Below are 16228 nucleotides of genomic sequence, written 5' to 3' on the forward strand. Positions count from 1 at the left end.
TATGCCATTAATATATACAGTAAAAAAAAACCTTTAGGAGTGTAGATTATGTCCTCAACAAAAAACATGTCAGCACTGGGTCATTACAAAATATACCTAATGGGGTCTGTGACACTGAATGATTCACAAGAGCGTTAAGGGAATGTGTTCACATGGGAGAATGGGGCACATAGTTTTTTTAAAGGTCAAAAAGTCTAAGGGCCTGTTCACATCAGCATTGACCATATATGGACAGTGATGTCGGGAGGAGAGAAGGAGTTCCAGGCAGTGCGCTAGAAATGGCTCTGCTCCGGTACTCCCACTCTGGGGAAGCCCCTAACATCACTGTCCATATACGGTTAGTGATGTCAGGGGGAACCCCAGAGCCAAAGTCCCGGGCAGAGCGCTACTAGCACTCTGCCTGGGACATAGCTCTGCTCCTGACAACACTGTCCATATATGGACAGTGATGTCAGGGGCTTCCCCAGAGATGGAGTTCCGAAGCAGAGGCGCTAGCGCTCTGCCTGGGACTCCTTCTCTCCTCCTGACATCACTGTCCATATATGGATATTGATGTCAGGGGTTTCCCCAGAGACGGATTCCCAGAGCCGCTAGCGCTCCGCCTGAGACTCCTTCTCTCCTCCCGACATCACTGTCCATATATAGACAGTGATGCCGTGAGGACGGCAGCGACAGCACCCGGTGGCCGAGTGGGCCCCCCCAAGGGTAGTGGACCCCGGCACTTGCCCGCGTTCGCCAGGTGCTGATGCCAGCCCAGGCCGCATTCTGCTACCCATTGATTTTAATGGGAGGTCAGAGGCGGAAACCGCTGCATGAAAGGATATGCCGCCCGGGAAACAAAATGCGTCTGCCTCCCTTTGAAATCAATGGGGGTGATTTTGGCAGTTTTTTGGCGCTGATTCTGCGTTCTGGTTTCGGCTTTAAAATTAGCACCAAAGAACTCTATGTGAACAGGGCCTAATAGAAATTAATAAGAGTTACAGAAACAGTGGAGCACAGTGAGCTTGGCTTTTTCCGTATTCCCGGCCACCTTTCCACTGATCCTATGCCAGGATGAGGTGGCCAGAAGCTGACTGACCATGCGGAGCAGGGTTGGAGGACACAGCTGGCACCCTCTGCGGATGGCTCAGGAACATCTCACATACATCTTTATACTCATTTACTGTCCCGCAGAGACAGTAATAATATGGGGGTTATTTGTGTAATGCTCTACAGGACAGTAATTTATGGGGGTTATGAATGAGTTGCTCCGCAGGACAGTAAAAAAATAGGGCATGTACGTAAGGTACTCTGCAGGACAAGAAAATACTACATGGCTGTTGGCTGTTGGGGGGGGGGGGGGGGAGAATGAATGAAATCCTAGGCAACATACTGTTTTATTCAGCAGCTATCATTGTGTCGGTGTCTCTGTGTGACTAATGTGGATCATTCTCTCAAGATGGTCGTTCCACAGGTGCGCGCTGTCTCTGCTCTACACTGCTTTCTCTCTCTCCTGGTTGCTGCTGCTGTCATCGCACACATTGTCCTAGCGCTGGCCAGCGTCAGGGCCTACATTGTGTGCTGGATCTAAAGCCGGCCATGCACATACTGTAAGGCGTCAATAGGATCATCTTTATGAACAATCACATCAGCAACAGTAGAGACTAAACTGGCCGATCAGGGTGTTAGTTTTTTTTATTTTTTTAAAATCGACTCCCTGGGGTTGGCGCAAAGTGGCAAGTGTTCGTCCAAATTCGGACATTTTTTTTAACCTGGCCATTCATATTTTCGGCAGACATATGCAGCTGTCAGCCGTTGCAAAAAAAATTTCAATGATGATCGTCTGAAATTGGCCAAAATCGGGCATTTCAGCCTTTTTTTTAAACTCGTGTATGGCCAGCTTAAGTGCAGTTGCACACGACCGACTGCCACTCAGGCTATTTTTTTTACGGCATCCGAATGGCACCCGATAGTTTTCACGTACCCATTCACCTTTCCACGGATCACTGCCGGGACCCAGCCAGCACACAACGGTCATGTGCATTAGGCGTAAGAGTGTGCCCCCCTGAGAGCCCAGGCTAGCGTCAGGACTTACATTGTGTTGAATGCCGGGCCAGGCAGTCTTACTGACAGCCCAGGCCCAGTAGCAGCTGCTACGGTAGTAGTTCCGCCAGTGGGCATTATAATTTACTGCATATTATAAAGGTTTTTGAAAAGTCTACATAACTTTAGTCTTTGAACTGTACAACATCAGAGGTTATGAAAAATCTTCAGAACTGTCTACAACAGGGCGTCTCAAACTACTGGGGCCTCACCAGTCAGACCACAGTGATACCTGATTATAAACAGATGTCTCACAGGGACAGGTAGCTGGTTGGGTACAAACCACATTGGTATGCAGTACCCCCACAGTGTCATGAAATAGCAAACTCACTGATAGCATAGCATATATATGAGAAAGAAAAGAGTCATGAGCTATATATAAAGTACAAAATACAATTTTATTAGATATAATTGACATAAATGATTTTAATAAAAAACATGGCGAGGTTTCTAAAAATAGATATGCCTGTGGGTCACATTTGGAGAGTATATACGACCATGGGTATATTTGTATAATAAACAATGAATGACACGAGAGCATGCAGGTATATATTGCTCAAATGCACCGTTAACAATTTAACCAGCACTGCTGATATTAAAGGGAAAAAGGACAACATAAAGTCTATGTCAAAGGTAAGTGTGCCATATGAGGAAATCCCTATTACTGGAACAAAGTGCCATTCAATCTAAAAAGTCCAAGGACTTGAGACCCCCTGAGGAAGCTGATACAGCGAAACGCGCGTTGGGGTGGCCTTTCACTGTCTGTGGATCACGATCTTACTTTCTTTCAACTATGGGTGAGTGTATACTTCCTAGCTCTATTCGGTGATTCCGGAGTAGTAGCCATGCATATGGTGTATACTTTGCACATTGAGTGCAGCTATTACTATAAGTCCTTGGACTTTTTAGATTGAATGGCACTTTGTTCCAGTAATAGGGATTTCCTCATATGGCACACTTACCTTTGACATAGACTTTATGTTGTCCTTTTTCCCTTTAATATCAGCAGTGCTGGTTAAATTGTTAACGGTGCATTTGAGCAATATATACCTGCATGCTCTCGTGTCATTCATTGTTTATTATACAAATATACCCATGGTCGTATATACTCTCCAAATGTGACCCACAGGCATATCTATTTTTAGAAACCTCGCCATGTTTTTTATTAAAATCATTTATGTCAATTATATCTAATAAAATTGTATTTTGTACTTTATATATAGCTCATGACTCTTTTCTTTCTCATATATATGCCACAGTGATACCTGAGTCTGAACATCTGTAGTCGAAGTCCATGCCAATACTAAAAATATAGCTTAATTTACCTTTCATTTATCTCCTGATCCCAGTATAACATTAAAATAAGCACAAAGGATTAAATTATGTTGCTAAACTAAAAATGCTGCAGCAAGAGAAAGGACTGGGCGGCTTATAATCAATTATGTGAAAACTGTCTTCTTAAAGCGGTTATGTGGGGGCCAAAAATTATTAGCAGTGTACTCACTGCAGTATGTGAGTACACTCTCTAATATACATTCCGGTACCCCATCGTGCTCATTATAAGATTTTAATAGATTTTTATAGCGCTGGCGGGGGACCAGAAGCCTTGTTGTACAGTCTTTCTTGATGATGACACGACTCTTCGTCATGTGACTGTCCCCGCTGTACTACTGCTACTGCTTGTACATTAAGTACAGTGGGGCAGGTCACATGACGAAGAGTTGTGTCATCATCAAGGAAGACTAGACTTCCGGTCCCCCGGAAGCGCTTTAAAAATCGATTAAAATTTCATAATCAATGCGATGGGGGACCGGAATGTATATTAGCGAGTATACTCACATACTGCAGTGAGTACACTACTAATATTTTTCGGTCCCCACATAACCCCTTTAACTGCACCACACCAACAACAAGGGGGGCCCAACTGAAAAATTGAGAAGCACTGGTCTACGCATTGGTGGAGTAATGACATGGTGAATGATATTACAACAGTACACAATTCTGACTTATATATTTGGAAATCACAGCTTTTTGTTTTTACAAAAATGGTTGTCACCAGATGACTGAAGAAGACACTTATGGCCTAATAGCAATTTTAGTGACAAAAGATTTGTATATATGTAACAAATTTCTGTTTCTGTCACTTGTGGTCTCAGTTTTTTTAAAATAATTTTCAAGATCTCTGCTTACATATAGCGACTAGTAACATTATTATTTAGAGCCAAAGGCTGACAACCTGTCCATATCTAGTACATCTCACAGCTAGGAGTTTGCTTCAATTGTATCCAGTATTCGGTCAGCTAAAAATATTAACAGTACAAATTTATATCTCCTGCCCTGATGGTTTGCTCAGAGGCAGCTATAGACAGTAGAGGGCCGCTGTGTAAGAAAAGTATGTGGGCCCCTTGCTCTTCTTGGCTCTCTAGCAAATCATTCATGGGCATGCCTATTTCTCAGTTGGATGGCAATCCACTGATATGTTTCAAGTGGCTTCAAGTTGGGGCTTCACTTTAAAGTAGACCTGGGTACCTATAGTGATTCATTATGTATTTTATCAGCCTGCTGAAAATAAATTAAAGGGGTATTCCGGTTACAACAACTTACCCCCTATCCATAGTGTAAGGGGTAACTTGCTGATCGGTGGGTGTCTGACAGCTCGGACCCCCACCGTTTACGAGAACAGGGAGCCCGAAGTTGCCCAAACGCCAAGTTTGAACCGAGCGGCAGGTCGCTCATGCGCACTGCCGCTACATTCATTCTCTATGAGAGCGCCGGAGATAGCCGAGTGTAATGTTTGGGTTTTTCCGGCGCTGCCATAGAGAATGAACGGAGCAGCAGTGCGTATGAGGGACCTGCCGCTCGGATCAAACTTTGGGTTCTCAAAAACGGTGGGGGTCCCACCGATCAGCAAGTTACCCCTTACCCTACGGATAAGGGTTAACTTGTTGTAACCGGAATACCCCTTTAATGTACTGCCTATATTATGAGGCCTGTCTATAGAGATCCCTGTATGTATTCTGTCTATTCAATTGCTTTATGGAAAAGACATAGGCAAGCAAACATTGATCTGATTCTAGGCCTGGTCCCTCAGATCTCAGTGCTCTGCCAAAAGCTATAAAGAAACCTTAATTGACAAATGATGAACATACAGTAAGATCCTTAAAGAGTCTGCCATAGCATCCATTCTCAATAACATCTCTTATACGTACGTGGAGTTCTTTCTATAAGCTATTGTATTTCTCATGTAAACTTAATTCTAGCTCTTTGATACTGCTCATAAATGTTCCATCTCCTAGCCATTCAATGATGGCTTGTCTCTAGAGACATAGAGACTCCAAATGTAACTTAATACATAGTATAAATGTGGAGAACTACACTGAATATTAAACTGCAGCGTAACATTGCCCCAAACCTTAATTTTCAGTCTTAATCTGTCCAACGATTATAAGTTAATAAGGGTTCATGCACATTGTAATATTGCGGACCTGTAATATGGTACCCATGGAATCTATAAAAGAAAAATTGTGGCATGCTGTATTACAAAGGTATAGGGAAGAGTACGCTGGCATACATTGGCACCATTTTCCGTCGCACTGACTGCCTATAGGTCTATAATGGGTACATCGATTCTGTGCTCAAGACTTCACCGTGTCAATGAAGCCTATCAGTCTAACTGGACTGACAAACTATGCCTCATGGTATTCTCTCCCCAAGGTTTCTGCATGGACCTTGAGAGTCTGTGACATTTTAGTGGGATACCACAATAGGCTGATTCCATTAGTGTTTTAAACCATAAATTGTGAACCTCTGTGCAGATCATTACATAAGTCGTGTTATGTCATTATCTCTGTATAAAATTGCATACGTCTGAACAATGTCATCAGCTTCTAATGAGGATATAGTATAGGTTTGCAGCTTTGAAACATGCAAATGTCTGAGTGGCCCTGTTTCATGTGTACATTGAAAGCATGCTATAAACTCATTGTCTAACTAAGAATAACAAAGCCTTAAATAGCGTATTCCCCCCTATAAATCACAAGTGTATGCAAAGATAATAAACTTCGTAATATATCTTGTTAAAGAATAATGGCTCTTTTCTCACATATCAAAAGGCTATACCTCCTATACCTGGCTATTGTACTTGTTCAGAAACTCTGCACTCACTGAAAAGTAGGTGAAGGAGTCAAAGGAGTCTCAAGCAGCCAGCAGAACTCACAGTTGCGTAAATTTCCTTTAGTTGCAATACGATTTTATTGAGCTTGGAGAAAATAAGTAGCCCAATCTACTACTAAAACGTACCCTAAACTCCCATGGTATGAAATTCCCTTAAAGAGGCTCTGTCACCACATTATAAGTGGCCTATCTTGTACATGATGTTATCGGCGCTGTAATGTAGATTACAGCAGTGTTTTTTATTTAGAAAAATGATCATTTTTGACGGAGTTATGACCTATATTAACTTTATGCTAATGACTTTCTCAATGGACAACTGGGCGTGTTTTTACTGTATGACCAAGTGGGCGTTGTGGAGAGAAGTGTATGACGCTGACCAATCAGTGACCAATCAGCGTCATACACTTCTCTCATTCATTTACACTGCACTAGCGATATAGCTATATCGCTATGTGCAGCCACATACACAAACACTAACATTACTGCAGTGTCCTGATAATGAATGAATAAAAAGTAGAGAAATACCACAGCACAGAACCGCCCAAGCGGTGCACGCCTCTTCAGAACCCGGTCCAAAGTCCACAATATCGGACAGAAAAACGGACAAGGATGCAGCACTTCCAAAACTAAGAAAACAGTTAATCACCCATGCAACGTTTCAATCCCTCAGGACCTTTCTCAAGCATGAGTGAATAGACATTACCTCCATCCAGGACGTCTTGTGTATTCAGAATCCTGACCACTTCTGCAGCGTCTGTGTGATTTACAGCATAGCAGGCGTAGTCTTGCGAGATTACGCTGTAAACTGTCATTCACAGCGAGATCTCGCTGTGCTGTAAAGCACAGAGACGCTACAGAAGTGGTCAGGATTCTGAATACACATCACGTCCTGGCTGGAGGTAATGTATATTCATTATCAGGACACTGCAATAATGTTAGTGTTTGTGTATGTGGCTGCACATAACAATATAGCTATATCACTATGTGCAGATTAAATGAATGGAGAGAAGTGTATGACGCTGATTGGTCACTGATTGGTCAGCGTCATACACTCCTCTGTACAACGCCCAGTTGATCAAAGAGTAAAACACGCCCAGTTGTCCATTGAGAATAGCATAAAGCTAATATAGGTCATAACTCCGTCAAAAATGATAGTTTTTCTAAATAAAAAACACTGCTGCAATCTATATTACAGCGCCGATTACATCATGTACAATATAGGCCACTTATACTGTGGTGACAGAGCCTCTTTAACAACTCAACTGCTTTTTGTAGTAATTTAGTTGAAGAGCTCAAAAAATACAGCCCATCTTGAGAGTTACAGACACTGATTGAACCATGAAACAAACACAGCTACGTCCTCAACCAAGATACCCAAGTAGGGCCGACGTGAGCACCAGGCAAACCTGAGCAGATGTCAGGGCCCACTGGTCTGGTGGAAACCATGGCAATCTGGGTGAAGATGCTCTATATTTGTTAAGCCAAGGGTGAAGTCAACTGGATTTAGAAGTCTTACTAGAGGATACTTTTAGTAATTCAGGCGCCCAGTCTAATAGACCAAGGTCATTATATGTGCATCTTCCCTTTAATGTAAGAGGGGATCAGAAAATTATATTTAATTCTTTAATAATTTCAGCAATATAGTAATAGATATGCGATACCTCATTTATCGCTAGCTGTTCTCCTCCTCCACCATAACGATGACTGGAAACATGCAAGTCATCATACAAGTCTTCATCACTCCCCATGTCATCCGTGAAAGATGGTCTGTCAAGTGAGCCATCTGTAATTACTGCAAAATACAGAAAAAAGAGAGATAATACCTAATTAGCTGACTGGATAATAACATGAGGACGGGTTACAATGAATATCCAGATTTAGAGATACTGTAAACAGATTATTGGGCAATCAGCAATTCTATAACATAATCCTATTACCAGAAACTCTCCCCTTTGCTTGAAAAGGGTTCTGATAATAAAATATCCAGTAGAATACAGAAAGTAAATGAACTGCCATAAAAGAGGCCGCTGATGGGCACATAACATAGAAAATAGCCACTAGAACATTAACAAATCAATGTATAAATAATGTGCAGTAACATTGTCCATACAGCAAAACCTGAATATGCTCATTGGCTTCAGGGACATCATTATGTGGACCACAAGGCATCTTTGACATACACAGTTTTTTAGAAACATTTTTGGTGGCATTTTTTTTATTTTGTCATATATGTAACATGTGTTTTTTCCTGCTCTATAGAGATGTATGTAGGAAAAATGCAAGGAAAAAAACACCCATAGCATGCCGTGTTTTGAAAAAAACACCATGGGTTAAGTTCTTATTGCACTATGGACTTTAATGTAACATCTGGCCTGCACAAAAAGAAAACGGAAAAAAACCAAACATGCCATAAAAAATGCCGGAAAAACCAGCCAAACCATGAAAATCAGCCAGAGGGTATGTTCCCACATGCAGGATACTGTGCGTAATTTCCACAATGGAATTTTGAGCGAAAAATTGTGTATTTACAGTAGCAGCAAAGTGGATGACATTTCTGCAAATTTCAGCCACACACTGAGAAAAAAAAAACGCAGAAAATTTGTGCGGCAATTGTTCTGCAGTGTGGCTTTCAAATGAGCAGAGATGCTGCGTGTTTGGGCCATAGACTTAAATGGGGAGCATAATTGGAGTTTTGCTGCAGTTTGTAAAGCGTTTACGCAACGGAAACGCTGTAAGAAACGCTGGAAATCCGCAGGAGCACAACAAAGTTTGCTACAATCACTGCTTCACACTAAATCAGCTGGTAAATCCGCTGTGGAAAATCTGCAAAGATTTTTGCCGCCACATTGCATTTGCGCAGAAATATGTGCAGCAAAAGAGCACTATTTGCCGAGGAATTCTGTGACTGATTTACCAGCGTTTTGTGAGATTCTGCTGCATAATTTCCATTACGAAAACTGTGTAGTAGTGTATCCTGCCTGAGAGAAGATACGCTAAGGCTAGCAGAAAAACAAAGCACTATCAAACACTGGATCACAAAGGAACCAACACTGTGTATAACCCGAATTGCACCTCAAAATGGAATACAATACGGTCGGATCCAGAAGTATTTGGGGAGTGACACAATGGATTTGTAACAAGCAAAGACGATGTGATGGAAGTGGAGACTCTCGGCTTAAATTCAAGGCGTTTAATACAAATATTACATTAACCGTTTGGGACAGTCATTTTTTACATAGTCTCTCCATTTTCACAGGCTAAACACTGAAACCACACTGCTACCAAAGCCTTCACTATGGTAAAGTTTGGTCTCTAGTTAGATAATTATAAGGTTTTCTCAATCAATCCTAAAATACTATGTTAGGGTCCCGTAACATAGCCCGATGTGGGCCGCGTAAACGAGCGCCGATCAACGAGACAGCTTGTTGATCGGCACTCGTTTGCTCCTTTCACAAGGAGCTATGTATGGAGACCAGCGCTCATTACTACAATCGCTCGTCCCCGTACATTTCTATCATGTCGGCAGCGCATCTCCCTGTTTACACGAGCAGATGTGCTGCCGACAACGATAATATTTCAGGCTGCATAAACGATACAATCAGTCGGTGATTAAGCGTTTGCTCGTTCATCGGCTGATCGTTGCCTTGTTTACACAGGACAATGATCAGGAACGAGCGTTCTGTGAACGCTCATTTGCCCGATAATTGGCCCGTGTAAAAGAGCCTTTATTAGCAAATACACCATTATACACTTCTTGGTGACTGTACATTATGTTTTAGCTTATTCAAGAAAGATGTTCAGTCATATGCGCCGATGGCGAAGTAAAAATACGGTCTTTTATCCCAATAGAATTTAATGAGAGCAATAAATAAGTACAAGAGCAAAAAACAAAAACAAGTAGCATTTATGAAATGTGACAGACAAGATTCAGCCTAGCGTACAATAGCAGATTATACACGATTGTCTTAACAGCGTTGTATCTGGGGAGATTGTCACCATGGTGACCGTCAATTGGTTTAATCCTCCAGCATCATATGTGTAAGGCAAATGCCCGTTATGTTTAGAACTGGCCAGATACATGTTTGTCTGGACGGATTTAACGCTGTTTCCCTTCCTTACGTCTCCATCTCTCCCTCGCCCCTTGCAGAAACAATACACAGGGATTATGTGTAAGTGGTTAGCAGGGGCGTGATACATGAATTGTCCTGAGCTTTAGGTTCCTTGAATCATTACACTTACAAAATGGTAATTAAAGCGCAGGAACAAAGCGCGGCTAAGCTGGAAGCTTCCTCTGAGGAGAATTGATTCTGAGAGAGTCCAATTTGTTCCAAATAAAGGCCTCCCCTGTGGTCAAATATCCTCTTCCCTGAACTAATTTCCTAAACTGTAGGTAGTAGACTGTAGAATGTGAATGACTGAGTATTGCATCCCACACACTAAAAGCAACAACTCCTGCAAACATAATGCAAGTTTCCTCTTAGTGGTTTCCTCAAAGGACAGGTAGATGTATATATGCTTTTTCCCTTCGCCAACTTGTTCCGCAGCGCTGTATAGAAATTGTGATTAGTTCATGTCAGTCCATGTGGTCAGTGATTCATGTCTCGGGATAACCCCTAGAAGAAGCCAGAATGCTGGCGAAACGCGCGTCGGGTGCTCTATCATTTTAATAATTTCCTTGGTGCAATACATGGCCTTAGCTGCCACATTCAGGCCAACTGATTGTGAATCTATCACTGTTTCTAATGCTTGGCTGAGAGCAGCCGGCTGTCAGCTTACAGCATGACCGTGCTGTTAGCGTAGTGCACTCTGCTGTCAAACACGAGCGGCTGGGTGTGGTATTCTATCCAGCCGCTACGGTTCAATGTGACTGCCGGTGTACTTGCCGTGCGGCTCCTCCAATACTGCCTACCCCGTTCACTTACGGGTCAGGGCTAGACGCTGAGTCCAAGTCCACTCACAGTGGAGTTGTACTCTTGCACGTTGTTTGTGCCACGTCTCTCTTGACAGCTGGGCGCGGGCACAGCAGGGTATAACGGCTGTTCTCCACGCTGCTGCTCTGCCACACAGAGGCGGCGGCGTGAGAGTGCAGCTGTCTGCTGACTGTTCAGACTATCCACGGCAGTCATGCACGGATGTGCGGCAGTACAATTGCCCTGATCCACTGCACGGTCACACTCTGCAGGTGTATCACTACTGGTTCTAATCATTCCAAGTCGTGCACAGATTCATGCATCTGTTACCTTACATTGTAAATAAAATTTATTTGAACACCATACAGCCCTTTGATACAACTTTATCACTACCTACGGTCTTCAGCAAATCACAGCAGTATAGTCTTGGCTGTGGTTAGGTGCTGTTGCTCTGGTGCACAGGGGATCCAGCGTAAGGGCGCAGTGTGCAGGCTCATGTTCAGACTTTGCCGCAGTGCAGCCGCTTGGTAGTGCCACAAGCTACCATTGCTCTTATTTCTGCACCTACGCAATTTGAGATCATATGTTTGCCACTTTGCAAGCATATTACCATATGTGGTCTTTGTTTGAACACTTTTGATACCATTCACAATTTATAACATCAATATTTACATGGCCTTAGGTATGTGAGTTTGGGGGTCACTCACACATACCTTTTGCACCAATGGACTTTTTAGTTTAATTCTCTTAATGTATATCAATAAAAGTTAAATATTAATTCAGATCACATACTTTTTCCCTCTTCCCTTCCCTCATACTTATAGCTATACTGGGTGGTGTACACCAATGTGATCTGTGACAATATTGTGTGATAGGTGGTTTCCACACATTGCCTCATGTCTCGGGATAATAATCTAACACACACTAGGGATCCAACATTGAATTGACCGAGAATCCATTGCAGAAATCCGAGGCTGACCCTCGGATTTCTGTTGTAGTTTTGCAGTGCAACCAGCTGCATTTCTGCATGCAGATTAGCCCCATTGAATGGCAATAATCTGCATGTGGCTCCCCCACAATGTTTTCGCAATAGAATATGCAGCAGAAGCGGCGTCGGGTAGTGACATGTCACTTCTTTTTTTTTAAACAAGGCAAATTGCAATTCCACCCCCTGAAAATTCTGCCCCGTGTGAAGAACGGGGTGGTTTCCTATTGAAGACAATAAAAAGCTTTTTACTATCTTTTTTACGCTGATTCCAACGCGGAAAACATGTTGAAAACAACGTGAAAACTTCACCCTGTAAACAGGGCCACCTTGCTCGTAATCCACAGCAATCGGCAATATAGCAGGTTGATCAGCGCTTGTTTAACTCCATTTACATAAAGCAATCATATGGTACTGTATGTGACCAGAACAATTGTTAGTGCAATTATTCCTGTACATAGAGTTTCATTATTGTCGTCAGCAAATCCCTGTTTACATGTAGGCGATGCACTGGCGACAACTGACGATTTTTATGTCCGCATAAAAGATGTGAATAGTCGATAAATGAGCGTTTGCTTGTTTGTCATGGATTTCTGGGCATGTTTACATGGAGAGATGATCGGGAACGAGCGTTCGAATGTGTCCTTGTACGCCCAATCATCAGCCCGTGTAAATAGGCCTTTGGGCCGATTTCAAACGAATGGTCAAAATAAAAGGGAAGGGAAAGAATGTAGGAGAAGCAATGTGGTGATATAAACTTAAACTTTACAGGGGTAAATGCATGATATTTAATGGGGGGTTTCCAAGTTCGTTGGTGCCTACAACGGACACAACATTATACAGACTTTGCTACATAAATTGTGTCATAAACTTTTACATGGGGTGGTTTTAGGGTTGTGATAGTATTCCTGTCATACTCCTGGTGATCTACAGTGGTTTAGTGGTTAGTATCCAATATCTTTGTTGGTCTAAGGGCTTATTCAGACGAACGTATAATACGTCCGTGCATACGTCTCGCACGGACCTATGTTAGTCAATGGGGCCGTTCAGACTGTCAGTGATTTTCACGCAGCGTATGTCCGCTGCGTAAAACTCACGACATAACCTATATTTGTGCGTTTTTCGCGCATCACAATCACGCGCAGCACACTGAAGCACTTCCGTGTGACGCGCGTGATTCGCACAACAGCAGTAAAAACTAGGAATGAAAACAGAAAAGCACGTGGTGCTTTTCTGTTTACAAACATACAAACAGAGTGTCATAATGATGGCGGCTGCGTGAAAATCATGCAGCCACGCATCATACGTTGCTGACACACGCCGCGTTTTTTGCACGTGCAAAATGCACACGCTTGTGTGAATCCGGCCTTAGATGAAGAAAAGCTATTGATCAGAGTTACCAACCTCATAATTTTAGATAACCTATAAAATTTCCTAGATAACCTATAAAAAAAAATCACAGACAGCTTATATATGGGCCCCATTAGCAATTTTTGTTTTTGTTCGACCTGCTCTTTCCTCCCGCTCCTGAGTGGAGTGGTTACCCTTACAAATCTATGGCTCTATGGCATAGGCTCGGTGTTAGTGGGCTTTTGGTCTTCCCACTCCCCTTGTACTCTTTATCTTCTTCTCTCCTCTTCTTATCTCTATCCTATGTTCTCGACTGCAGTCCTATGCGGTCACCTGTAAGGCCACTTGTTCATAAGTAGCCACGGTTTTCCAGGATTTGCTGTCCTGCTTTCTGCCTTGCCAAAAGATGAAGGGGGTGTAGCTTTGCCGAATGCCTGGATAAACTACATGGCAGCTCAGAGCCAACATTTTAAGGGATGGGAGGACAAAGAGAACTGGGGATCTAGTGTACGCTTATTGTCGTATGTGGGGGCAGGGCTTAATCCGCTGGAGGGGCTGGAAGCGCATACATACAAGAGAATAGCAAGTACTAAACCGACATTGCTCCTGATACATAAAGTATGGTGGCAGTGTAAACAGATTGTAAAGGATCTGCCAGACACAGCTTCTGTGTCGACGCCCGTGGTTAATCAGTCTGCACCTGCTCCTAAGTCTGATAGAGTGACTCAATTTGCTACCACTCAGGCTGGGAGGCTGAGGAGTGGGAGAGCCTATCACAGCCTGGCCAGACAGAGCTAGCTCCCACCCTCTGTCTATTTATACCTTCATTTCCTGTTCCTCTTTTGCCTGTGATTCTGCCTGTTTCCTGGCTCTGCTGCTACTGCTTGTACTATTGTCCTCTGCTTCATATTGACCCTGGCTTTACTGACTACTCTCTTGCTCTGCGTTTGGTACCTCGTACACTCCTGGTTTGACTCGGCTCGTTCACTACTCTTGTTGCTCACGGTGTTGCCGTGGGCAACTGCCCCATTTCCCTTAGCGTCTGTGTACCCTTGTCTGTTTGTCTGTCGTGCACATATTGAGCGTAGGGACCGTCGCCCAGTTGTACGCCGTCGCCTAGGACAGGCCGTGCAAGTAGGCAGGGACTGAGTGGCGGGTAGATTAGGGCTCACCTGTCTCTCTCCCTACCCCATCATTACACAGATCTTGAGCATAGGAATGTGTACTAAATATATTCCCATATGGCATAATCCGGTTCTGTGGGAATTGTATCAATTGGAGGGCATGCAAAAATGGGAAATGGCAGGGGTTGTGCGACTGAGTCACTTGTATGATGATACCGTACTACAGTCCTTCCAGCAGTTGGAAGACCAATTCCAACTGGAACACGGTATGTTCTACCAATATCTGCAGATACCCTGCAGGCACAGGCGGCTGTGGTGGACCTGACGGTTTGTGCGATGGGGGTCTTAGAATATGTGGTTAAGGCGAACACATCTAAAGCTCTGATCTTGATGGCTTATAAGAGCTTGTTATCCAAACACTTGGGAGATCCTATGGAGCTGGTGAGAGTGAAATGGGAGCGGGATATAGGCTCTTTGCCCAAAAGAGGAGTGGGAGGAGATCTTAGCGTCATCTTATCATCTTTCTCTCAGTATGGTGCAGAGGAGGTCGCAACTTTTCTTGATACATCGAGTTTACCGAACCCCTTGGGTGCTAAAACAGATGGGGCTCAGATCGGATTCTAAATGTCCTAGGTGTCCGGAGGGGAAGGTGGGCATTTATCATATGTTCTGGACATGTGGGGCCTTGCAGACCTTATGGGGGGAGATATTGGAGTTGATACAAAAAAGTTATAAGGTGTTGTTGTTGGGGTTTGTGGGAGAATTGTGGGGTGACAGGTTGGAATGCTTGGCAATTGCAAAAATTTTATATCAGACTAGAAAGTGCATCGCTAAACACTGGTTGGATGTGGAGCCTCCCGTGCAGAGGGAAATTGTGGGAATGCTAAATCATAATATTCTGATGGAGTATAAAATATTCTCGAAAAGGGGTAATGTGAAGAAATTTGATAAGAAGTGGGGAAGATGGTTGGCTTGCCCAGAGGTGTTGTCATCTGAACTGAGCAGAATACGGACGCAAGACTGGGGAGAAAACATTGGGTCCTGCTACTGGAACTTATAACAAGTGTAACTGTTAGGCTGGGTTCACACGACCAATTTTCAGACGTAAACGAGGCGTATTATGCCTCGTTTTACGCCTGAAAATACGGCTACAATACGTCGACAAACATCTGCCCATTCATTTGAATGGGTTTGCCGACGTACTGTGCCGACGACCTGTCATTTACGCGTCGTCGTTTGACAGCTGTCAAACGACGACGCGTAAATTGACTGCCTCGGCAAAGAAGTGCAGGACACTTCTTTGCAACGTAATTTAAGCCGTTCTTCATTGAAGTCAATGAAGAGCAGCTCAAGATTACGGGCGTCACAGACGCCTCGCATAATGCGAGGAGGAGCTTTTACGTGAAAACAGTCTGTCTTTTCAGACATAAAAGCCAGTTCTCGTGTGCACATACCCTTAGAGATGCTGATAGGGGGCTGTGCAGGGGTTGAGGGGGGGAGGCAATGTTGGGATTTTTCTGTAATGCAGGAAATGTTGTATTTGATTCTGATACAGTTGTTATCTGACTGTCAATGTCTTATTGTTCTTGTTAATAAACATTGGA

At 43.4% G+C, this 16228-nt stretch overlaps 1 protein-coding gene across 1 annotated transcript in view; it reads right to left on the reverse strand.

Moving 5' to 3' along the window:
• The window catches only part of ARHGEF4 (Rho guanine nucleotide exchange factor 4), a 230153-nt gene that overhangs the window by 41358 nt on the left and 172567 nt on the right, over positions 1-16228 (reverse strand). Inside the window, exon 5 of the mRNA XM_075861300.1 lies at positions 7917-8047. Coding sequence (XP_075717415.1) covers positions 7917-8047 — 131 coding nt within the window. The remainder of the gene's footprint in view (positions 1-7916; positions 8048-16228) is intronic.

This window comes from Rhinoderma darwinii, chromosome 4, assembly GCF_050947455.1.
Source record: "Rhinoderma darwinii isolate aRhiDar2 chromosome 4, aRhiDar2.hap1, whole genome shotgun sequence".
In the NCBI taxonomy this organism is placed as follows: domain Eukaryota; kingdom Metazoa; phylum Chordata; class Amphibia; order Anura; family Rhinodermatidae; genus Rhinoderma; species Rhinoderma darwinii.